This window comes from Bos taurus, chromosome 10, assembly GCF_002263795.3.
Source record: "Bos taurus isolate L1 Dominette 01449 registration number 42190680 breed Hereford chromosome 10, ARS-UCD2.0, whole genome shotgun sequence".
Taxonomy (NCBI): Eukaryota; Metazoa; Chordata; class Mammalia; order Artiodactyla; family Bovidae; genus Bos; species Bos taurus.
In genome coordinates, this window is record NC_037337.1 from 2,439,805 (window position 1) to 2,465,743 (window position 25,939).

Genomic DNA, 25,939 nt, shown 5'->3' on the forward strand with positions numbered 1-25,939 from the left:
AATCACATGTACCTGCATTATATCATGTGACATATTTTCATTAATGATTTATTCTGATTTCATCAGTTGATTATAATGGATATTAGTAATCAGAGGTGAGTTTTAGAACCCTAAAGGCTTTTAGGCAAAAGGTAGAATGATGGTAATGGAAGGTCAGTACCTTCAGGACTTAGGTGTCAAATAGTTTATCCCCTCACTTGAACGTCTCAGCATTATTATAATTGACCACTCCCTTCTTGAAACATGTTCTTCAGTTTACTTCTGATATTCCATACTTGATTTATCTTTTTCTCATCTCTCTGACTGGTAGGTCTTGGTTTCCTTGGCAGCATTTTTTTCTTTTTCTTGACCTCCAAATATGGAATGTCCCAGCCCTCAATCCTTAAACTACTTCTCTTTACTCTTACTCCTGAGTTGAATCTCATCTAGTCATAGCTTTAAATATTTATTTAAAATGACTCCTAACTTTATGTCGTCTCCAATCCTGACCTCCCCGCTCACTTCAATATACCTCACTACTTGACATCTCCAGTTGGAAGTCTGTTAGGGGAATAAAAATAGATTTACGCCAAACAACTTGATTTTCTATCTCCTAACCTCTCTCTCAGCCTGCTATTTCGTGAATGTTCCTCTAGTGATCATTATCAGTTTTAGACCCCATTAAAAATGCAAGTGCCTGGCCATCCCAGGCACACAGAATCTAACCTTAGGGTACTACCATTCACCTAGTTGCTAAGGTAACAAAATATAAAATCATCCTTGACTTTGCTCTCATACCTCACATGTAATCCATTAGCAAATCTTGTTAGTTTTACCTTATAAATAAATCCTGAATCTCACCATATTTTACTGCCTATACTGCTGCCATCCTAGCCCAAGCCAACATTTTTTCCTGGTCAGTGTAACATTTTCAGCTGTTACACTGACCCGTTAACAGCTTCTGTTCTTATGTTACTTATAGTCTGTTCTCCAGAGAACAATCGGATTGATCCTTTCGAAAAGGAAATTGGATCATGCCACTTCTCTTCTCTCAACTCTCCGATAGCTTTCAGTTACACTTTGAATAAAAGTCAAAGTCTTTTCCCCTGATTTAGTCTCTGATATTCTTTTTAAATCTCATTTTCTACTGTTTGCCTTGTTCCTTGTTCACTGTAATTTAGCCACTCTTATCTTCTTGCTCTTCATATATGCTGTCTCATTCCTGTCTTTGGGCCTTTGCTTTTGTTGTTTTTTTTTATGCTTGAAATGATCTAATATGGTCCAATACCTACTTCATTTAGGTTTCTAGCCATAAGTTAGGAAATTTGAATTTTGAGACACATTGCTTTAAAACATTTATGAAACATTTAAAAATATTTTTGTATTGTCTTTGACCCTCTTTTTAGATATTTCTTTTGTGACTACTAGACTATTACTTTGATAATGGTCATCTCTCCTTTATTGTTTTATTGGACATTCTCCAGAGCCCAGTATTCTAATGTCTTAAGCCACGTGTAGTGAACTAAAATGTTAGCATATCTCTATGAACAGTAATTTACTTTCCATATTTTTATTTCTCTTCTAAAATCTCAATGCTTAATTTTAAGGCACCAGAAGTTCAAAATGCTTCATGTGATCCAGGAAACCTTTGGCTTCATAGATTTCTTTCTTTCTTTTTTTTTTAAACTTTACATAATTGTATTAGTTTTGCCAAATATCAAAATGAATCCATTACAGGTATACATGTGCTCCCCATCCTGAACCCTCCTCCCTCCTCCCTCCCCACACCATCCCTCTGGGTCGTCCCAGTGCACTAGCCCCAAGCATCCAGTATCGTGCATTGAACCTGGGCTGGCATCTCGTTTCATACATGATATTTTACATGTTTCAATGCCATTCTCCCAAATCTTCCCACCCTCTCCCTCTCCCACAGAGTCCATAAGACTGTTCCATACATCAGTGTCTCTTTTGCTGTCTCGTACACAGGGTTATTGTTATCATCTTTCTAAATTCCATATATATGCGTTAGTATACTGTATTGGTGTTTTTCTTTGTGGCTTACTTCACTCTGTATAATAGGCTCCAGTTTCATCCACCTCATTAGAACTGATTCAAATGAATTCTTTTTAATGGCTGCATAATACTCCATTGTGTATATGTACCACAGCTTTCTTATCCATTCATCTGCTGATGGACATCTAGGTTGCTTCCATGTCCTGGCTATTATAAACAGTGCTGCGATGAACATTGGGGTACACGTGTCTCTTTCCCTTCTGGTTTCCTCAGTGTGTATGCCCAGCAGTGGGATTGCTGGATCATAAGGCAGTTCTATTTCCAGTTTTTTAAGGAATCTCCACACTGTTCTCCATAGTGGCTGTACTAGTTTGCATTCCCACCAGCAGTGTAAGAGGGTTCCCTTTTCTCCACACCCTCTCCAACATTTATTATTTGTAGACTTTTGGATCGCAGCCATTCTGACTGGTGTGAAATGGTACCTCATAGTGGTCTTGATTTGCATTTCTCTGATAATGAGTGATGTTGAGCATCTTTTCATGTGTTTGTTAGCCATCTGTATGTCTTCTTTGGAGAAATGTCTATTTAGTTCTTTGGCCCATTTTTTGATTGGGTCATTTATTTTTCTGGAGTTGAGCTGTAGGAGTTGCTTGTATATTTTTGAGATTAGTTGTTTGTCAGTTGCTTCATTTGCTCATAGATTTCTTTTTAACTGTATCAATTTTCCTGTGTGATCTTGTGTAGCCAGGTAGTAATTAGCTGGTTTAGTAGGAATAGGCATTCTGTGGAATGCTGGATGCTAGTCATCTGTTGCTGCATAAGAAATGATTCCCAAACTTAGCAACCTAAGACGTTTATTATTTTACATAGTTATTGAGAATCAAGAATCTGAGAGTGGCTTAACTGAGTGGTTCTGCCTCCTAGTCACTCGTAGACTGATAGTTAAGCTGTTGGCAGGGGTTGCAGTCATCTGAAAGTTTACTGAGACTGAGAATCTGCTTCTAAGATGGCTCACTCTTGTGGCTGTTGGTCAGAGAACTCAGTTTGTCTCTGCTGTTGGCAGAAGGCCTCTGTTCCTTGCCATCTGGACCATCCATAGGATTGCCTTGTTCTTCTCAGAATGTGACAGCTGGCTTCTCTCAGAGTGTGTGATTCAAAAGGGAAAAAGGAAAAGCAAGCAAGAAACTGTAGGTACCTTTCATGTCCTAGTCTCCAAAGTTGCACAGCATTTTTTCCACTTTATTCTATTTGCTAGAATGAGTCACAGTCCAGCTCACACTCAAGGAGAGGGGAATTAGGCTCCACCCCTTGAAGGAAAGAGTATTAGTGAATTTTTGGTCATTTTCTAACTCCCATGCTTATCTGTACCCCTAATTGAATATTCCATTGAAGTAGTAATTCTCAGATCAGATCAGATCAGATCAGACGCTCAGTCGTGTCTGACTCTTTGCGACCCCATGAATCGCAGCACGCCAGGCCTCCCTGTCCATCACCATCTCCCAGAGTTCCCTGAGACTCATGTCCATCGAGTTAGTGATGCCATCCAGCCATCTCATCCTCTGTCGTCCCCTTCTCCTCCTGCCCCCAATCCCTCCCAGCATCAGAGTCTTTTCCAATGAGTCAACTCTTCGCATGAGGTGGCCAATCCTCATATAGTGAACACAAATCATAATCTTTGCAGATCTTTTTAATAATGCATGTGCTTTCTCACCCAAGACTACTGAATCTGAATCTAGAAGTAAGGCATAGCTATCTGTGCTTTCAGAGATAAAAAGCCTGAGGTCCCCCTGAGGTCTTATAAGTCCCCCTGTCTACCTTAAGAACCATTGGTTTATATTAATATTTGATACCATGTTTTAGAGGGTTGTTAACCTGTTTTACTAATAGAGGGTTTTTCTCAGTAGTGATTTCTTTCTGAAATTACCAATTTTGTACTTTATGAACATCAGTTCTAAGTAATTATAATACTTTGCATTGCTTGAAATATATTTTAAGATGGAATTTAAATTCAATAAAAGTTTATTTTTTTTTCTCATGGAGGGGTTTTGTGGGAAGTAAACTTTCTGCCAGTGTTACTCTCTTTAAGCATCTTATAAGACGACCCTGGATTGATGGAGGAATAAATGCAAAATAAAAGGATGTCAAAAAATCATTTAAAATTTTTCATTTGCCCTTTTAACTTTCACTACTAGATTCTGATGACAATTAACTTTTTAATTATATCTTGCCATTTGATTAAGGCAGAATCTAGATTTAAGAAGGTTACTTAAGAGTTCAACAAAGTTAGTAGTTTTCCCTTCTGCTTTGATTAACACTATCTTTCCTTCTCCTGCCTTCCAACTTGTGGTACCCATTTTATCCTGCTTATACTAATGACACATCAGTATCAGATCTTAGATGATCTGAGTTAAGGGTTATACAGTGCTGTTATGTATTTAGGTAAATGACCATGTCCTAGGTTAATTCCCCTAACAGTCAAAGAAATTAAAATGTATTTAAATAATTTGAAAATTTAACATTTACATATCTTTTCTTTCTTTTAGTTGATTATAGACATAGTGAAACCAGTGCAACAGCTCTGATGGTTGCTGCAGGACGAGGCTTCTCAAGTCAAGTAGAACAGTTAATTAGTATGGGAGCCAATGTTCATAGTAAAGCATCAAATGGCTGGTAATTTTTAATTGCATCTGTTCTTTGTATGCCTTCGTATAGCTACATATATCTTTTTTGAATTTTTATATTTGCCTTTATATTAAAAGCTATTGTGAGGGGACTTCCCTGCTGGTCTAGTGGTTAAGACTCTGAGCTTCCACTGCAGGGGACATGGGTTTAATACCTGATTGGCAACTAAGATCCCACAGACCATGCAACACAGCCAGTAAATAAATAAAGTTGCTAAAAAAAAAAAAAACAAAACTTAAAAAAAAAAGAAAGCTGTTGTGTAAAATTGCTCATACATCTCTACTTTAATTAATGAATGAATAACTTTGAGTAATTAGTTTCCTAATTTTGAGAACATTATTTCTTTTTTAATTTGATACCTTTGAATTTTGCCAGGATGGCTTTAGATTGGGCTAAACATTTTGGCCAGACTGAAATTGTGGATCTTCTAGAATCTTACAGGTAAAACTTTTTGCTATTTTTAATTCTAACTCCTTTTGAAAAAGGTTAGCCATATAAATCGTAGAATGTGACCTATAAAAGCTATTTATAGTCTCTTATCCAGCTATATATATTTTTTTGTACTTCTAAGAACTTTTTCTAATAGTTTTCAGTTACTTTATAGGTTGCTAATAAGATTTCCAAGGCAAGCCATTCAATATCAGTGTAATCCAAGTTTATGCCCCAACCAGTAATGCTGAAGAAACTGAAGTTGAATGGTTCTATGAAGACCCATAAGACCTTCTAGAACTAACACCCAAAAAAGATGTCCTTTTCATTATAGGGGACTGGAATGCAAAAGTAGGAAGTCAAGAGATACCTAGAGTAATAGCCATATTTGGCCTTGGAGTACAAAATGAAGCAAGGCAAGAGCTAACAGAATTTTGCCAAGAGAATGCATTGGTAATAGCAAATACACTTGTCCAACAACACAAGAGACCCTTCTACACAAAGACATCACCAGATGGTCAATACCAAAATCAGATTGATTATATTCTTTGCAGCGAAAGATGGAGAATCTCTATACAGTCAGCAAAAACAAGCCTGGGAGCTTTCAGTGGCTCAGATCACGAATTCCTTAGCACCAAATTCAGACTTAAATTGAAGAAAGTAGGGAAAACCACTAGACCATTCAGGTATGACCTAAATCAAATACCTTATGATTATACAGTGGAAGTGGCAAATAGATTCAGGGGATTAGATGATAGAGTACCTGAAAAACTATAGACAGAGATTTGTGACATTGTACAGGAGGCAGTAATCAAGACCATCCCCAAGGAAAAGAAATGCAAAAAGGCAAAATGGTTGTCTGAGGAGGCCTTCCAAATAGCTGAGAAAAGAAGAGAAGCTAAAGCAAAGGAGAAAGGGAAAGATAAAAGCATCTGAATGCAGAGTTCCAAAGAATAGCAAGGACAGATAAGAAAGCCTTCCTCTGTGATCAATGCAAACAAATAGAGGAAAACAATAGAATGGGAAAGACTAGAAATCTCTTAAAAATAATAGAGATACCAAGAGAACATTTCATGCAAAGATGGGCTTGAAAAAGACAGAAATGGTATGGACCTAACAGAAGCAGAAGATACTAAGAAGAGGTGGCAAGAATACACAGAAGAACTGTACAAAAAAGATGTTCATGACCCAGATAACCACGATGGTGTGATCACTCACCTAGAGCCAGATATCCTGGAATGTGAAGTCAAGTGGGCCTTAGGAAACATCCTATGAACAAAGCTAGGGGAGGTGATGGAATTCCAGTTGAGCTATTTCAAATCCTGAAAGGTGATGCTGTGAAAGTGCTGCACTCAGTATGCCAGCACATTTGGAAAACTCAGCAGTGGCCACCGGACTGGAAAAGGTCAGTTTTCATTCCAATCCCAAAGAAAGGCAATGCCAAAGAATGCTCAAACTACCGCACAATTGCACTCATCTCACACGCTAGTGAAGTAATGCTCAAAATTCTCCAAGCCAGGCTTCAACAGTATGTGAACCATGAACTTTCAAATGTTCAAGCTCGTTTTAGAAGAGGCAGAGGAACCAGAGATCAAATTGCCAGCATCTGTTGGATCATCAGAAAAACAAGAGAGTTCCAGAAAAACATCTATTTCTGCTTTATTGACTGTGCCAAAGCCTTTAACTGTGTGGATCACCACAACCTGTGGAAAATTCTTAAAGAGATGAGAATGCCAGATCATGAAGTTAAAATATATTAAAATGTCTATTATTCAGGAATACAAAATATTTATTTGACTTGGGTTTTTGTATTGTATTACATCTATAGATTTAGTCTTGAATATTTGTTAGGAATACCAGACAACCTGACCTGCCTCTTGAGAAACCTGTATGCAGGTCAGGAAGCAATAGTTAGAACTGGATATGGAACAACAGACTGGTTCCAAATAGGAAAAGGAGTATGTCAAGGCTGTATATTGTCAACCTGTTTATTTAACTTATATGCAGAGTACATCATGAGAAACGCTGGGCTGGAGGAAGCACAAGCTGGAATCAGGATTGCCGGGAGAAATATCAATAACCTCAGATATGCAGATGACACCACGCTTATGGCAGAAAGTGAAGAAGAACTAAAGAGCTTCTTGATAAAAGTGAAAGAGAAGAGTGAAAAAGAAAAGTTGGCTTACAGCTCAACATTCAGAAAACTAAGATCATGGCATCCCATCCCATCACTTCATGGGAAATAGATGGGGAAACAGTGGAAACAGTGGCTAACTTTATTTTTCTGGGCACCAAAATCACCGCGGATGGTGATTGCAGCCATGAAATTAAAAGACGCTTAGTCCTTGGAAGAAAAGTTATGACCAACCTAGACAGCATATTAAAAAGCAGAGACATTACTTTTCCAACAAAGGTCCGTCTAGTCAAGGCTATAGTTTTTCCAGTAGTTGTGTATGGATATGAAAGTTGAACTATAAAGAAAGCTGAGTGCCGAAGAATTGATGCTTTTGAAGTGTGGTGTTGGAGAAGACTCTTGAGAGCCCCTTGGACTGCAAGGAGACCCAACCAGTCCATCCTAAAGGAGATCAGTCCTGAGTGTTCATTGGAAGGACTGATGATGAAGCTGAAACTCTAATACTTTGGCCACCTGATGCGAAGAGCTGACTCATTGGAAAAGACCCTGATGCTGGGAGTAATTGAGGGCAGGTGGAGAAGGGGACGACAGAGGATGAGATGGTTGGATGGCATCACCGACTCAATGGACATAGGTTTGGGTGAACTCCAAGAGTTGGTTATGGACAGGGAGGCCTGGTGTACTGTGATTCATGGGGTCGCAAAAAGCTGGACACGACTGAGCGACTGAAGTGAACATCTATAGATTTAGTCTTGAATATTTATTAGATGAAGTAAACATTTGACGTATGAAATTAGTTTTATCATTTTAATTTCATTAAATGATAAAGTAGTGTCTCAAAATTCTTGGCAGATCCAAATGCTAATTCTGGGGTGGTGGGTTTTGTTGTCATTTCATTAATTGCACCCAGAACTTGCAGTCCTTTTAATGCTAATACTTTGAAAGTTCCATTCTTATGGTGTTAGGTCTAGCTTACTGGATACTACAGATTACCACATAAAGCAGTTATCTGGATAATATTTTATTTATCCCGGCTAAGTCAGCTTTCTTTTTGTTCCATAGATCATGATATTGTCAATTATAAATTTAAAATATTTAAATTAAATTCATTAGGTTTCCTGGATTGATAAAGTTTATAGCTTTAAACAACACAAAAGTAAAACAATAAACTTGAAATGGTGTAAGTTGGACTTAAAAATTTTAAATACTACAGTTATAAAGTTGAAAAAGGTTCATATTTTTCCTACTGAATGCAGTCTTATTTTTCTCCTAAACTCTTTAAGAGACATTGAGCTGAACTGAACTTTCTAGAAATCATATTGATAATTTCTAGTGATGGCAATAGTCTATATTTTTACATACAGCAAGAAGAAACAAGTGGATTATTGCAGTAATTTCTGCTGATGCTGGCTTTTGGGAAATAGCACAATCAACCTACTTTTAGTTTGAGGTGAAGTGAAAGTCGATCAGTCATGTACAACTCTTTGCAACCCCATGGCCTTTACAGTCCATGGAATTCTCAAGGCCAGAATACTGATGTGGGTAGCCTATCCCTTATCTAGCAGATCTTCCCGACCCAGTAATTGAACCAGGGTCTCCTGCAGTGCAGGCAGATTCTTTACCAACTGAGCTATTAGGGAAGCCTACTTTTAGTATAGGAGAACCAAATTAACAGTCATGTTAACTTGGTACCTGTACAGTTCTTTTATTTTTAATGAGAACTATTTTTCAGAATATTGTTTATAATAATGAGTAGTTAGAAACAACCTATTAAAATATAAGTGATCACCAAAAGTTTGTGTTTTTTAAGTTTTATTTATATTCAATTCACATATCATATAATTCACCTACTTTAGTGTATATTCCAGTGGTTTTTAGTATGTTCAAAGAGTTATGCAATCATTACCACAGTCAGTTTTGATAACATTTGCATCACCCCAAAAAGAAACCTATGCTCATTAGAAGTCTCTTATTTTCCTCAACTTTCCCAGCCCTAGGCAACCACTAATCTACTTCCATTTTCTATAGATTAATATTCTGGACAGTTCATATAAATGGAATCATATAATCTGTGGTCTTCTATAATTGGCTTCTTTCACTTAGCATAATGTTTTCAAAGGTCATCCATGTTGTAACATCCTTTTAATGACTGAGTAATATTCTATTTTCTGGGCAGACTAGTTTGTTTATTCATTCATTAAATGATGAACAGTTCAGTTGTTTCCACTTTTGGGATGTTATGAATAATTACTGGTATAAATATTTATGTACAGATTTTTATGTGGACAGATATTTTAATTTCTTCTTATCTATATTCTTAGGAGTCTAACTGCTGGGGCACATGGTAACACTGTGTTTAACATTTTGAGAAACGGCCACATTGTTGTCCAGAGTGGTTACATCATTTTACATTTCCACTCCGGTTCCAGTTTCTTCACATCCTCTCTCACACTTATTATTATTTGTTGTTTGATAATAGTAATTCTAGTGGGTATGAAGTGGTATCTCATTGTGGTTTTGAATTTCATTTTTCTGATGACTAATGATGTCATGTGCTAGTTGGCTGTTGCTATATTTGCTTTGAAGAAATGTCTTCAAGTTGAGCTTTTTAAAAAGCACCTGTTGCCAAGTTTTACTTTGAATAATATACTTGAAACCAAAATATGAATTACATTATAGCTGGAGAATTAATTGTCACTTGACCTTTTAGAGTATATTGAAAATGTGAAGGTGGACATAATGGGAATAATTGGCAAGGGTTACTCTCTTTAATGGAATTCGACTTGATCTATTTTTTTTTTTTTTTTCTTCTAGTGCTTCTTTGGAATTTGGAAATCTGGATGAAAGCTCTTTGGTTCAAACAAGTGGAAGTGATCTCAGTGCAGAAGACAGAGAGCTTCTGAAAGCTTATCACCATAGTTTTGATGATGAAAAAGTAGACTTGGATTTGATTATGCATCTTCTATACAATATCTGCCATAGTTGTGAAGCTGGTAAATGAGTATTGTCTAAAAGAACTGGAACAAAAATATATTCTTTGATTTAGAAATTAATATTTTGTGTATATAAATTTTTATATAATTCCATTGATAATAATGCACAGTCTCTTTAAATGTCATAAGTATTAGAGCTTATCAGTACTTGAAAACACATATATAGTTCATTATGTTTAGTTTTGATTGATTCTTATTTTAAAAGAGATTAAATGTTAAAAAAATCATTCTTCTTCAAGGTGCAATATTGATTTTTCTACCTGGATATGATGAAATTGTTGGTCTGAGGGATCGCATCCTGTTTGATGACAAGCGGTTTGCTGAAAATGCACATAGGTAAACGCTAACACTTTGCATTTATTACTTTTAATAACAGTTAGGTACCACAGTATATTTTCTCTTAATTGTCAACAGATACCAAGTCTTTATGCTTCATTCAAACATGCAAACATCTGATCAAAAGAAGGTATTAAAAAACCCACCTGCAGGTGTTCGAAAAATAGTAAGCTTCATAAAATCTTCATTTTTCCATTTTTTTAGTCATTGGTTTTGCATTCATATTAACTATGATATAATATTCTATTGCAGATCCTTTCTACCAATATTGCCGAAACCAGCATCACAGTCAATGATGTTGTCTTTGTTATTGATTCTGGTAAGGTGAAAGAGGTACGTATGAAAAAATTGCATTTTTGCTTAAATGAAGAAGGTTAAGTTCCATAACAATAAATATTTTTATGAGCAGAATTCATCTTAATGAGGAAACTTCTGGTTCTATGATGAATTTGACATAGTAAATGTTGGTTTCACTGAAGTGAATATTCTACCTTAATTCAGTTTGTAGGGTTTGTCTTGTTATTCTAACAGTTTAGCTTCTGCAGCTTCCCTGTGGCTCAGATGGTAAAGAATCCTCCTGCAATGCAGTAGAACCAGGTTTGATCCCTGGGTTGGGAAAATCCCCTGGAGAAGGAAATGACAACCCACTCCTGTGTTCTTGCCTTGAGAATCCTATGGACAGAGGAGTCCACGGGGTTGCAAAGAGTTGGACATGACTGAGTGATTAACACACACACACACTAAATATTAGGAAGAAAATGAATCATTTGGCTAGTAACTGAAAGTTTTGTCAATGTGGAAATTTGATTACGTACTTTGTATGTTTTCTTTCTACTTATGGGCATGGACTGTGTCCTTCTTGTTCATTGTTACATTTCCAGTGCTCTGCATGTAGTATTAATGGGTATTCAAAAAATGTTTAGTTCAAAAAAGCCTTCTTTAGTTCAAGAAAACAAATATAAAACCAGGCTTCAGCAAATGATGGCTACCATAAGAATTGGGCCCATCAACTGCGTTTGTAAAAATAAATTTTATTGGAATAATGCCTTGTTCTTGTCCACTTTTACCCATTGTCTGACTGCTTTCACACTGCGATGGCAGATTTGAGTAGTTGCAACAGAGTCCCTCTGCAAAGGCTAAAGAATTTCTGCCAACACCTGATATAAATAAAAGTCAGTGTTTATTTCCTTGTAGTATTGCAGTGCCCACCAATTCTCAGTATTCCTAATTTTGGTCAGTCCTTTCATGAAAGAATTGAAAATTTTTGGTTTTTCAAGGAAATAAATGCTATCCATGTTGGGAAAATACATCATGTCTGCTCTAGTGGGTATAAATTATCATTTTTAATGTGAAAACAAGTTACCTTTGTGTGTTATTAAGAAAACTGATGGTAGTGTCAAAAGTTATTTTATACACAAAATTGGCAAATGTAATATTTTATTAAAAACAAAATAAGCAGCATCTTTTCTAAAAATGTCATAATAAACTATTAGGAGAACCCATTTATATTTATCTATGTAGTTATTTTATGAAAAGGAAGGTATAAAGTCACTAGAGTATATATATTCTAGTTAACAATGTATTATTTAAAAATATTTCTCTATAGTAAATTTTCACTTTAGTAGTGAAAATATGGGGTTAGTAGTGGTTCTTTTTTACTTTCTCTTTTGTAACATTCTGGATAGGCTAATACATTAGTAGTTCAGCAGGAGATAAAATGGATGGGGTTGAAAATTCTTCATTTGGAAATAGGATTACTTTAGTGATTATTACTGTTCTCGCCGATCAGCTTCCTGAAAATTATGTCAGAAAATGTCTTTCCCTGATGACTCCTATTCCCCACAGTGATGTAAATCTGATAGAAAATGACCTTAAGAGAATAGATCAGTTCTCTACAATCTTGATGCTTTATGAGAACTGACTGCCATTATCCAAGTGTAGTAGAGTAAAACAGATAGCGTAGCAAGGCACAGCATGAGGAAGTTTTACAGTTCTTCAGAGTTTAGTTTTCCTTTTTTTCCCTTAGAATGATTATAACCAGAAATCTGGATTTTTAAAAAAAATCAGTACTCTGTGCTAATTAGTCAAAAAGAACTCTGAATTAAACTGGGCATGTTAAAATATATTCATAATGTTTCCTATTTCTTCTTAAATACCTTTTATGTATTAACATGAAGGTGATTTAAATATTACAGAAATCCTTTGATGCACTGAATTTTGTTACAATGTTAAAAATGGTATGGATTTCCAAAGCTAGCGCCATACAACGAAAAGGCAGGTAATGTATATTTAATGAACATTCATTCAATTCCCATTAAAATGGGAACATATTTAATGTATATTCTACTTTCTATAAAATGTTGAAATCTTCATGTTTGTCTTAATTTTTATATTATTTTTTCAAAGCAGACAATTTTAATACTTATTTTAAAGTCAAATTTAGGTTATGTTAAAAGTAAAAATTTTTGCCTTGTATAACCTACACTCAGAACATGTAAAAAATTTAAAAAATGAAAATAAAAGCAATGTAAGATAAGACTAATTTCTATACTGTACAAAAAAACTCGGAATAAATCAGTTAAATTAAGATCACTACATTAACCTCATGTATGCTGCATGTATCTTGCATATATGTGAAGAAAGGCAAATTAATGAGGTACTAGTTTTTGCTTATCAGATTGGTATCAATGAAAATTTTTAAGTTGGAAAAAGCATAGATCATAGGCTTTCATAGTTTGTTATTGGAAGTGTAAATTGGTGTGACTTCTTCACAGGATGATTTGAAATTGTTTATCCAGATCTCCCTTTTTGCAGTGGATTCCACTTCCCATAATTTATCCCGAGTATACTTGCACATGTGTGCAAAGATATATGTTTAAGAATGCTTTTAGTAGTATATTATTAGTAGTGAAAAATCTGGGAACACTGTAATGTCCATAAATAGTGAAGTGGTTAAGCAAATTATATTATTGCCACATAATGTCTTACTTAGTAACTGTTAAAAGGAAATATGTAGATATATGTGTCTTATGTGGATAAGTTTTCAGAAACTTGTATTAATTGAAAAAGTAAGGTATAAAGCATATATCTAGTATTTTCTTGTGCTAAAAAGTATCTGTATATGTTTATATATGTATTTAGACATACATTGTCAAGGCAGAGAACATTAAAAAACAGCGGTTGTTGATTGAGAAGGAGGACAAAACAAAAGATTATATTATCTAAACTTAGTTGATAAAGCAGCAACAGAGTTTGAGAAAATTGACTCCAATTTTGAAAGAAGTTTTGTGGGTAAAATGCTATCAAATATCATGGCATGCTTCAGAGAAATCATTTATGAAAGGAAGAATCCATAAATGTGGCAAACTTCATTGTTGTCTTATTTTAACAAATTGCCATAACTTCCAGCCTTCAGCTGATCAGCAGCCATCAACATTGAGGCATGACCCTCCACCAGCAAATACATTATGACTTTGAAGGCCCAAATGATGGCTAGCATTTTTTTAGTGATAAAGTATTTTTAAAATTAAGATTATACACATTGTTGATTTAGATGTAATGGTATTGCATGCTTAGTGTACTAGAGTATAGTGTAAAACAACTCTTCTGTGTACTTGGAAACCAAAACATTCTTGTGACTTGCTTTATTGTGTGTGCTATATTGTTTATTGTTGTTTGTTATTATGTTTATTATGTGTGCTTTATTGCCATAGTCTGGAACTGAACCTGAAATACCTCTGAGGTATGCCTGTAAATAATTCAAGAGGTACTCAGGAGAGTAATACTGGTGATTGTATGTTCAGGGGTAGGGAATAAAGTGGAATGAAGGATGTCTTACAGGTTTCTAAGAAAATTTTGTGGATGGTGGTGCTATTGTTAGGTGAAATGTGAAAACTGGTGATATGAGGACAGTTAATTTTTGATTGTGTTGAGTTTGAATTGACTGTGGAAAATCCAGGGGGAGCTAAGAGACTTCTGAAATACAGGTCCAGATTAGGATAATGAGACCTATATGGATGAAGTTTGAAGTTACGAGGATTATTAATATCACTTGGGAGAGAGAGTAGAGTAAGGAGAGCAGAGATCTGAGGTCTGACCTCAGAGGAACGTCAGCATTTAAGGACTGTGGAAGGATAGGAATTTCTTAGAGGAGGCTAGATCGGGTGGGAAAACTAATGTGTATGTAGTCAGGGAAATGGTGAAGGAAGGAATGGTCCAACAATGTCAGATTTTCTAACTTGTATCACACTGTGTTATAGTTATGTTTGTCTCTGTGGATTGTGAACTTTGTGGGAATAGGGATATTTCTGTATCTCTGTCACTTGGTATTAGCCTTGCTATTAGCTGATACAAGGACATTAAATGAAATTAAAAGTCACTGCTTTTCTTCAAGGTATATTTCTGGTACTTTCCAGAAAATTATGCAAGTCTCTGATGATGGGGTAAATGACACTCCTTTAGAGTTGTATAAATGCATAACTTCCACAACTCTAATCAGTGGACCTAAACACAGTGCTTGGTATCAGCTTCATAAAACTGATTAAATTGCTATATATTTATTCATACTTTATTTTTTATTTACTTTTATTTGTGTGTGTATATATATATATGTATGTATATGCATTAAATTTTTTACCATTTTCTAGAAGTGTTACTTGTCAGGTAGATATCATTCATAAATCTCATTTGTAAATGAAATAATTGAATTTCACACCTATGAAGTATCTTTTCAAAGGTTAGGGGATCAGTATCAGAGTACAGATTCAAACTGAGATGACCTGATACTGGTTTATTGTTCTGTCTCCTAAATCACATTGCTTTTACAGTTTCCCTGTTATGGTTTTTATTCCTTGTTTGAGCCTTAATTTTGTGTTTTAATTTTAAGGGCAGGGCGATGCAGACCTGGAATTTGTTTCCGACTGTTCAGTAGACTTCGATTCCAGAATATGTTGGAATTTCAGACTCCAGAACTTTTGAGAATGCCATTACAGGTGGAAATTTACTACGTTCTAAAATGCTATTTTTGTGGGTGAGGGAGGAAAGGGGTCATTTCAAATTAGACAGATTGGACTTAAAAATAAATCAATTTATAAAATAAAATTCTAAAATATATATTATGGAGGGTGATTATATAAAACTAATATTTTTTCCTATAAGAAAATTTAATTCAGAAACCTCCAAAATTTTAAAGAGCTGCCTGAGTGCATTTCAGTTATGGTATAGTTTGTAAATATACTATTTTTTACTGTAACATTTTAGGATTCTGTCAACCACATCCATATTTCACCTTTTAAATTCTCAATGAGAAGTAGAAAACAAATCATTCAAGGTCCAAACGATAATATCAAAATCTCAGTTCAAGTTGCTGAGCTTACCTTGTTAGTTTTGGAACTGAGTTCACTGAGATTTACTAGTCTATATTAATTATTTTCCTTTAAGTTTTCTGACTTAATGGAACAATCAAACACTATGTAGTTTGTTGGGAAAACTATCAGAAGTTCATTAATTTGATTCTTTGGTGTGCCAAGCTACATGCTAGCTTCCAAATCTTAAAGAGACAGTGGATCATATTATTGGCATCCATATACCTGGATTACTTCCCACTTCTCCATGCCTATGTGTCATTTTCTGTTCTTCTTACGATAAGATGCAGAATTCTTAACAAGAGCCTAAATCATCTCTCCTGCTTGTGTCTCTGGTTTTAATTTTTAATGCATACCTTTCCTCTTCTCTCTACTCATACTAGTAGCTTCAATTTTTCAGGCACATTTTGTTTCTTTGTATCTCAGGGCCTTCACATGTGCCATCCCCTCTCCATAGAATCTACCCCTTTATTCCTTTTCTGATTAACTAATCTTTACATGGGAATTAATGCAGGGGACTTAAGAGATGCAGGTTTGATCCCTAGATCAGGAAGATCCTGTGGAGGAGGGCATGGAAACCCACTCCAGTATCTTTGCCTGGAGAATCCCTTGGACAGAGGAGCCTGGAGGGCTAGAGTACATAGGGTCGCAGAGTCAGGCACGACTGAAGCTACTTAGCACGCACAATCTTTACATCTTAATTTGTGTCATTTCTTTAGAGAATTGTCTTTGACTTCCCATGGCCACCTCCTCTTGCCGTTTCTTGAACCTCATGTTTACGTCTTTAGTTCCTTTTATCCTTCATTATCACAACTGTAATTAAGTAGTTAATTATATAATTATTCTGTTTTTCACACACAATGAAAATCCATGAGGGCAGTGTCTGCCTATGCTCTTCTTTTTCTCCAACTTGATGTGTAGTGCCTAGCATCTATCAAGCACTTAAACATTTGTTGAATGGATAAAAGGTTGTAGAATGCAGTATAAAGGGGGAAAAAAGATTTTTGGACAGTGACTATTATTGTTATATATAAGGACTATGTGAGAAGACATTGCCAGCAGGGACAGTAGTAATCTTGATAGATGTTGATGGAAGATGATTATTAAGATTCTCACACTAAAGTATGAGCCCATATTTCATAGAAAGATCTTTCATGGAATGAGATTATTTCCTTTGCTGTTCATTTTAATCAGGGGCTCTACTAGTCTCTGTTGGGGATCTATAATTTATATGATTTTTTAAAAAATGAAAATCAGCTATAAATGTCAACATTTCAAAATTATTTGCTCTTTTTATTTACAGGAACTGTGTTTACATACCAAGCTGTTAGCCCCAGTTAATTGTGCTATTGCTGATTTCCTTATGAAAGCTCCTGAACCTCCACCAGCTTTAATTGTAAGAAATGCTGTACAAATGCTTAAGGTTGGTATCTTTATAGACTTATTTTACCTGGCTATTTTACTTGAAATTTAAACCAACTGATAATATGTCTTAACTACTTTTGTACCTTAAAAAATTATCTTAATAATCATGTATTTTGAATAATTCTTTTGTGGTAATTATAGTAAAACAGTGGGTATAGTTCATTTTTACATGATATATTTGAAGCAGAAACTTTTTTATGAGATGTAATAGCAAAAGAAAATTTACGTTCTTATATCTTGCTTATGGATTTTTAAGTATAGGGTTTGATTAAACAGTTTTGATCATGTCAAGTTCTATTTTATATCATTTTATTTAGACAATAGATGCAATGGATGCATGGGAAGATCTCACTGAACTTGGATACCATTTGGCTGACTTGCCAGTAGAGCCACATCTTGGTAAAATGGTCCTGTGTGCTGTTGTTTTGAAGTGTCTGGATCCCATCCTTACAATTGCCTGCACGTTAGCTTATCGAGATCCTTTCGTCCTGCCAACTCAGGCCTCTCAGAAACGTGCAGCTATGCTTTGTAGGAAACGTTTCACCGCAGGAACTTTCAGTGACCACATGGCACTTCTCAGAGCATTCCAGGTAATATTGTTGTCATTTTAGTTTTGAAATGTTGCTAAACACATTTCTAGAGTAAGGGTAACAAATTTTAAAAAATAGATATGATTCCATTAATTTTATTTCATTATAAAGTCACATTTTATTAATAGCGCAGAAGAATATCTTCCTACTACTAATATGTTAAAATTATCATATTTTTCTCTAGTTTCTTTCATTTTTTCAACTGTCTCCTTGTGGAAATATGTGTATATATATATTTTTTTACTTTTATGTATATTTATTTCTTAATAAGCTCAAATTCTTTATCTTTAATCATATCTTATTCAGAAATGCTGTAAAATTTTAGTTAAGAAACAACTGTATGTTATTCAAAGTGTATAGAACAAAACTCAGAAGAAAATTATTTTGAATTTAATATCTATTTATTGATTTTTTTAGAGTATATCTCTTTCTTGTGTACTCAGGAAAGTATATTAAGAATTTAATTTTATAAAGCAAAATCCAAAAATCACTTAAAAATTTTAAGATAATGTGAGAAATTGAGGAAAGTGATAAATAGGAAAGAAAGGATAAGAATAGTGAGCCTGAGTAAAGGAAATGATATTGCAATTAAAAAATAATAATTGTAAGCTCTTTTGTGGGCATTATTGAACAGAGGTTGATGCATTGTTATTAATTGGGTATATTAGATACTGTATATTATAATATTAAGTGACAATATTGTAATCAGAGGAAGATTTGGAGTAGAATTCCTATCTAGTCTGTTTTTTTACCCAGCTTTTCAGTTATATTCTGAAGCAAGAGAACTCATTTTCAAAGAGAAGCTTTACTATACTACATATAGGTAATTTCTAGGAATCTCACTTTCCATGCTCACACAGAGTAGGAAGTTGATATAAAGGTTATTTTTAGAGGCCTGGAGTGACAGGATTCTTAGATAATAATGGTATTATGATGGCTTAGTTGGAAATCTCTCATACTTTAGTGGAGGAAAATTAGCAGGCACATCTATAAAAAGGTGAATATTTTTACATAGCTGGGTATTTAGGTTACCTGATACTTCATTCTCCTTGGGAGTTTATAAACTCAGTGGCTTTCATAGCATCATAGCATTTGAGTATAAATTATCTAATGATAATTCTATTTGATTATAAAGTCTTAGATTTTATTTTAAAATTATTTATTCTTAAAAAATTAGATATAGTTGAGATATAACATTATATTAGTTTTAGGTGTAGAGCCTAATGACAGAATTTGTATATATTGTGAAATGATCACTACAGTAAGTCTAGTTAACATCCGTCACTATGTTGTTGTTCAGTTGCTAAGTCGTGTCTGACTCTTTGTGATCCCATGGACTGCAGCATGCCAGGCCTCTCTGTCCTTCACTGTCTCCTGGAGTTTGCTCAAACTCATGTCGATTGAGTGGGGTGATGCCATCCAACCATCTCATCCGCTGTTACCCCTTCTCCTCTTGCCCTCAATCTTTCCCAGCATCAGGGTCTTTTCTAGAGTCAGCTCTTCGCATGAGGTGGCCAAAGTACTGGCGCTTCAGCTTCAACATCAGACCTTCCAATGAACACCCAGGACTGATCTCCTTTAGGACTGACTGGTTAGATCTCCTTGCAGGCCAAGGGACTCTCAGGAGTCTTCTCCAACACCACAGTTCAAAAGCATCAATTCTTCAGCGCCCAGCCTTCTTTATAGTCCAAATCTCACATCCATACATGACTACTGGAAAAACCATAGCTTTGACTAGGTGGACCTTCATTGGTAAAGTTACGTCTCTTCTTTTTAATACATTGTTTAGGTTTGTCATAGCTATTCTTCCAAGGAGCAAGCATTTTTTAATTTCGTGGCTGCAGTCACCATCCACAGTGATTTTGGAGCCCAAGAAAATGAAATCTGACACTCTTTCCCCATCTATTCACCATGAAGTGATAGGACTGGATGCCATTATCTTTGTTTTTTGAATATTGAGTTTTAAGCCAGCTTTTTCCTTTTACCTTCATCAAGAGGCTTTTTAGTTCCTCTTCACTTTCTGCCATTAAAGTAGTATCATCTGCATATCTGAGGTTGTTGGTATTTCTCCCAGCAATCTTGATTCCAGCTTGTGCTTCATCCAGCCCAGTATTTCAAACGATGTACTCTGCATATAAGTTAAATAAGCGGGGTAACAGTATACAATCTTCTGCCCAGTCTTGAACCAGTCAGTTGTTCCTTGTCCAGTTCTAACTGTTGCTTCTTGATCTGCATACAGGTTTCTCAGGAGGCAGGTAATGGTGTCTTGTATTTCCGTCTCAGTAAGAATATTACACAGTTTGTTGTGATCCATACAAAGGTTTTACCATAGTCAATGAAGCAGAAGTAGATGTTTTATGGGAATTCACTTGCTTTTTCTATGATCCAGTATATGTTGGCAATTTGATCTCTGGTTCCTCTGCCTTTTCTAAATCCAGTTTGTACCTCTGGAAGTTCTTATTTCACATACTGCTGAAGCCTAGCTTGAAGGATTTTGAGTATTACCTTGCTGGCATGTGAAATGAGTGCAGTTGTACAGTAATTTAAACATTCTTTGGCATTGCCTTTCTTTGGAATTGGAATGAAAACTGATCTTTTCCAGTCCTGTGGCCACTGCTGAGTTATCCAAATTTGCTGACGTAGTGAGTGCAGCACTTTCACAGCATCATCTTTGAGGATTTTAAATAGCTCACCTGGAATTCCATCACCTCCCCTAGCTTTGTTCATAGTAATGCTTCCTATGGCCCACTTGACTTCACACTCTAGGATGTCTGGCTCTAGGTAAGTGGCCACACCATTGTGGTTATTGGGTCATTAAGAGCTTTATTGTACAGTTCTTCTGTGTATTCTTGTCACCTTTTCTTAATCTCTTCTGCTTCTGTTAGGTCCTTTCCGTTTTTGTCCTCTATTGTGCCTATCTTTGCATAAAATGTTCCCTTGGTATCTCCAGTTTTCTTAAAGAGATCTCTGCTGCTGCTGCTGCTAAGTTGCTTCAGTCATGTCCGACTGTATGTGACCCCGTAGATGGAAGCCCACCAGGCTCCCCGTCCCTGGGATTCTCCAGGCAAGAACACTGGAGTGGGTTGCCATGTCCTTCTCCAATGCATGAAAGTGAAAAGTGAAAGGGAAGTCACTCAGTCGAGTCTGACTCTTAGGGACCCCATGGACTACAGCCTATCAGGCTCCTCCATCTCTAGTCTTCCCCATTATGTTGTCTTCCTTTATTTCTTTGCGTTGTTCCCTTAAGAAGGCTTTCTTACCTTTCCTTGCTAAAATTTTTTTTCTTGTGATAAGAACTTTTAAGATCTACCCTCTAGTCTGTTAACTAAAATTGTTATCATTTCACAATATATACATGTATTGAATCATTATATTATGCACCTAAAGCTAATGTTGTAAGTCAATTATGTCTCAATAGAAAAAGTCACTCTTGGGGACTTCCGGGTGGTCCAGTGGTTAAGACTCTGTGCTTCTAGCGCAGGGGGTGCAAGTTTGACCCCTCATCAGGGAACTGAGATCCTACATGCTGTGTGGTGCAGCCAAAAAACAAAAATTACTCTCAGATGAACTTATTTACAAAACAGAAATAGAGTCACAGATGTTGAAAACAAGCTTGTGGTTACCGAAGGGAAAAGGAGGAGGGAGGGATAAATTGAGAGATTGAGATTGACATGTGTACACTACTATAAATAAAATAGATAGCTATTGAGAGCTTACTGTACAGCATGGCGAACTCTACTCAGTACTCTGTAATGACCTGTAGGGGAAGAGTCTAAAGAAGAGTGGATATTTGTGTGCATAACTGGTTCACTTTGCTGTGCAGAGAAACTAACACAAATTGTAAATCAACTATATTCCAATAAAAATTACTTAAAAAATAAATGTTCATGTCAAAAATGAAAAAAATTACTCTCTTAGAAACTTTACAATATACCATACAGTGTTATTAACTATAGACCATGCTGTACATTACATCCCCAGGACTTATTTATTGCCGGGGTCCAGCCCCGGTGGATCCAGGGAATTCAAAGCGGGGACGGCGTCGGTGAGGATCAGGAAACAATTGCTTAATTAAACTTTAATTAAGGATATATAAGAGTGGTTAAATAAGGATAGCTCAGTGAGAAAATTTAGTGGAGAAAAGAGGCTGAAATAAGGATAGCTCAGTGAGGAAATTCAGTGGAGAAAAGAGGCTGAATAATTCAGCCAGAAGGTGAGAGAAAGAGCAACATGGGGAGACCAAGTTTCGGTGAACAAGGCCCGCACTTTATTTTCCAAAGTAGTTTTTATACCTTAAGTTATGCATAGAGGATAATGGGGGAAGGGCTAGAGTCATGCAGTGAGCCAGGCTTTCTTCCTGCAAACTTATCATATGCAAAAGTTTAGGTGATTTGCATGATCTTCTGGCCTGGAGGCCTGTTAACATTTTAAGACCCTTTCTTCAGAAAACTTATTTTTCTCTAAAGGTGATTGGTCAAGCGCCACCCTCCAAAAGCATTAGATAAGTTTGCATTCCTACAGAGCAAAGGTGTGGTGGGCTATAACAAGAAAAAGAATTAACTCAAGGGTCCCAGGTTACAAACATTAAAGCTACTACTTACACCAATTATATTAATCAATACACTGCCAGGGACACAGCAGGTAAGGGATATGGAGACTTAGCAGCAGACATTGGCCCAACAAGTGAAAAACCCTTCACCAATACAATTTCTAATCAATCTTTTAACTGCTCAAAGGAATCTGTATTTAGACAGTTTAGAACATCTCATGCCTCTCACATTTGGGAGGCTCTGAGCAATCACATGTGGCCGGAAAAACCTATTCAGGCAGGCTAGAGGACTTCCAAAGGAGTTTGTAGGTTGAAACACTATCACACCCAGGAACTGTATTGACTGGAGCTGTAAGTTAACTCTTTTTTTCAGAGAGAGGTAGTGGGGGACAGCCCCCTGTAAAGTCAGAGGTGTAGGTGAGAGCACAAAGCAGTAAAGTAGGCAGACTCTGGTTTTGGGGGTAGATGCTCTAGAATTTGCAGGGGGACTCCTGAGGCTGGATCCCGCCTTTGTGTATGCCAAGCTTCCTTCCTCATGACCTTTGCCACGGGCGGAGTTCCTCACGATGGCTCCCGGCAGTGATAGAATTCCAGTTGAGCTATTCCAGATCCTGAAAGATGATGCTGTGAAAGTGCTGCACTCAATATGCAATATGCCGGGAGATGGCTCCTGGCAATTTATTTTATAATTTTAAGTCTGTACCATTTAATCCCCTTCGCTTGTTTCACCCACCCTCCACTCCCCTAACCTCCCCCCTCTTGCAGTCATCAATCTGTTCTCTATATCTATGAGTATTTTTTTGTTTGCTTGTTTTCTTTATTTGTAACAGAATTAGAAAAAGAATTGACTTTGAGTGGTTAATATAATGATTTTCAGTTACTTTGCTTCCTAACTGAGAAGTGATGTGTCTTTTGTGTAATTTTATTTTTATAGGCATGGCAGAAAGCTCGAAGTGATGGGTGGGAACGAGCCTTTTGTGAAAAGAATTTTCTTTCACAAGCTACCATGGAAATAATCATAGGCATGAGAACTCAGTTGCTTGGTCAACTTAGAGCGTCAGGTAAAGTTTTCCTCCAAAGAACCTATTTCAACTACTGGGAGTACCCTGCCTATACCTTATAGTACTTGTTATGTTAACTAATGCCATCTTGCATTATCTTTATAACATTATCATGTTGTATATCTTTTGTTAATGAACTTCTTTGTATTAACTTTGTAGACTTCTGCATGATATTAATTTTTGTTTGTTGATTAAAAAAAGGATATTATAGAAGCTGTGGGTGATGAATGATTTTATAATGTTGGCAATAAACAATTTATAATATATTTTTTGGGAAAATAGATTTAGGTATGGTACTTGTTATATTTTATTGCTATTAATAAATAATTAATTTTATGGAAGAGAAATTGCTAAAAATTAAGTAGATTGATATGAATGCTGTCCTTTATATTTTTGGAACATACAACAACTAGTAAGCACATGAAGGCACTTGATTTTTTTTTTAAGAGAATGCCAGTTTTGCTATATCATTTTAGAATTGTTTCTTTGAATTTCTTTTTGAGTGACATTTTATCTTGAGGAAATAGAAGAAAAGTACCTGAGCCTGGATTCCTAGAATAGTTCAAGTGCCAAAGTGATATAAGGCATGAACCAGAGGATTTAGAGTTGTTTCAAATATGGGGAAATATGAAGGACTATTGAAATTCAAGCAAGAATACTTTATATTTATTTGACTTCACTTCCAGGATTAGTGTCTATCACAACCAACATGATATTAATACCATTCAGCAGAGTATTTTAGGTTTTTAGGTATGATTTTAGGATGCTTCTGATAGCTGTTTATGGAGAACTTTATTGTAAGAGTATGTTTTTTTTTTTTTTTGTCCACAACTTCCCAGTGTATCTACTGCTTACTTTAGTCTAAGTAAACCTAAACTTTCTTAGAACATTGCTTCTATATGTTAAACTTTTCAGAAGAAATTTTATGAATTATTGTGAAATTTGAATCATTAAACTTGTATCAGTTATACATTATTTTTTTGTGAAAACCACAGATTTAAAAGTGTATCTTGTGAAGTAGAAAATGTTGGTGTGGTTTCTTTCATCTTTCTAGGTTTTGTGAGAGCAAGAGGTGGTGGTGACATTCGAGATGTTAACACAAATTCTGAGAATTGGGCTGTTGTTAAAGCTGCATTGGTTGCAGGCATGTATCCTCATTTAGTTCATGTGGACAGAGAGAATGTAGTATTGGCAGGGCCAAAGGAGAAAAAAGTACGGTTTCATCCCACTTCAGTTCTCAGTCAGCCTCAATATAAAAAGGTAAAACTTTTTGAATGCTTTTTGGTCTTGAGGTAAAACTTGTCTAATTTAAATAGTTGAAAGTCAGTGAAAAATGTTCTCAATACCAACATGCTTTGCAAAATTAATTAGTTATAAATGTACAATTCAACATTGGAACAAAATTTTGATAGACTCGAAAGAAGTAATGTGTCAAGTATTAAGGGACCTTTGTACAAACTACGTGAGCAATGATTTGCTTTAATTCTTGTTTGAGTAGTAATATATGCATCATCTATTTTGCTGAGGGACTTTGTACATTTTAAAAGAATTACCAGTAAGTTAAGTGATAAATTCAGTTAACAGTTTTAAAATTTATTTTCCTAATAGATTCCTCCAGCTAACGGTCAAACTGCAGCAATCCAGGCACTGCCCACAGATTGGCTTATTTATGATGAAATGACCAGAGCTCATAGGATAGCTAATATTAGATGCTGTTCAGCAGTGACACCTGTCACTGTGTTGGTATTTTGTGGACCAGCTAGGTTGGCAAGTAATGCTCTTCAGGAACCTTCATCTTTTCGTGGTAAATATATTATGATGGAAGTACAAATCTATTTGAGAGAAAACTGTTTTTTTTTTTTTCTTATTAAACCAAACAAAATTTGAAATTGCAGAAATTTATGTGGTAGTAGCTCCCTTTTGATGTAATAAGAATTAAAAAATATTAAAATATACCACTATTCTTGAAATTGATTTCTAAGGTAGCTTGATATTGATTTGTGCATTTTTGATTAATCTTGCTGATAGGAAGTTTAGTTTTTTCTTCCACTTGAATTTAAATGATAGTTTACCATAAATAAAGGTAATTGTTTAAAAGAAATGTTACCCATAATCCTACTACCTTTATGCAGACACTTTTTAATATTATGTATTTTTTCTGTGTGTTTAAATATTTTAGGTATTTCACCCATACTGTTATTTTATATTCTATTTTTGTTTCACAAAATATAAAATATAGAAAGCATTTTTAATATTTCATATTAATGGTTGGAAAATATTCTGTCACATTAAAGTGACAGAATGCATTTAAAATATTTCTTTATAGTTGGATATTTTGATTATTTTCAATTTTTTGTTATTTGGTGTTTTAGCAAATATTTATTT

At 35.4% G+C, this 25,939-nt stretch overlaps 1 protein-coding gene across 2 annotated transcripts in view; it reads left to right on the forward strand.

The window, feature by feature from the left end:
• YTHDC2 (YTH N6-methyladenosine RNA binding protein C2) overlaps positions 1-25,939 on the forward strand; it is a 73,722-nt gene that overhangs the window by 26,240 nt on the left and 21,543 nt on the right. For both annotated transcript variants that reach the window (NM_001192811.1, XM_059890604.1), the window contains 13 exons: positions 4,536-4,662; positions 5,050-5,115; positions 10,052-10,230; positions 10,470-10,566; positions 10,645-10,732; positions 10,819-10,899; positions 12,762-12,844; positions 15,452-15,557; positions 17,233-17,352; positions 17,672-17,944; positions 23,428-23,554; positions 24,609-24,814; positions 25,163-25,358. In NM_001192811.1, coding sequence (NP_001179740.1) covers positions 4,536-4,662; positions 5,050-5,115; positions 10,052-10,230; positions 10,470-10,566; positions 10,645-10,732; positions 10,819-10,899; positions 12,762-12,844; positions 15,452-15,557; positions 17,233-17,352; positions 17,672-17,944; positions 23,428-23,554; positions 24,609-24,814; positions 25,163-25,358 — 1,749 coding nt within the window. The remainder of the gene's footprint in view (positions 1-4,535; positions 4,663-5,049; positions 5,116-10,051; positions 10,231-10,469; positions 10,567-10,644; positions 10,733-10,818; positions 10,900-12,761; positions 12,845-15,451; positions 15,558-17,232; positions 17,353-17,671; positions 17,945-23,427; positions 23,555-24,608; positions 24,815-25,162; positions 25,359-25,939) is intronic.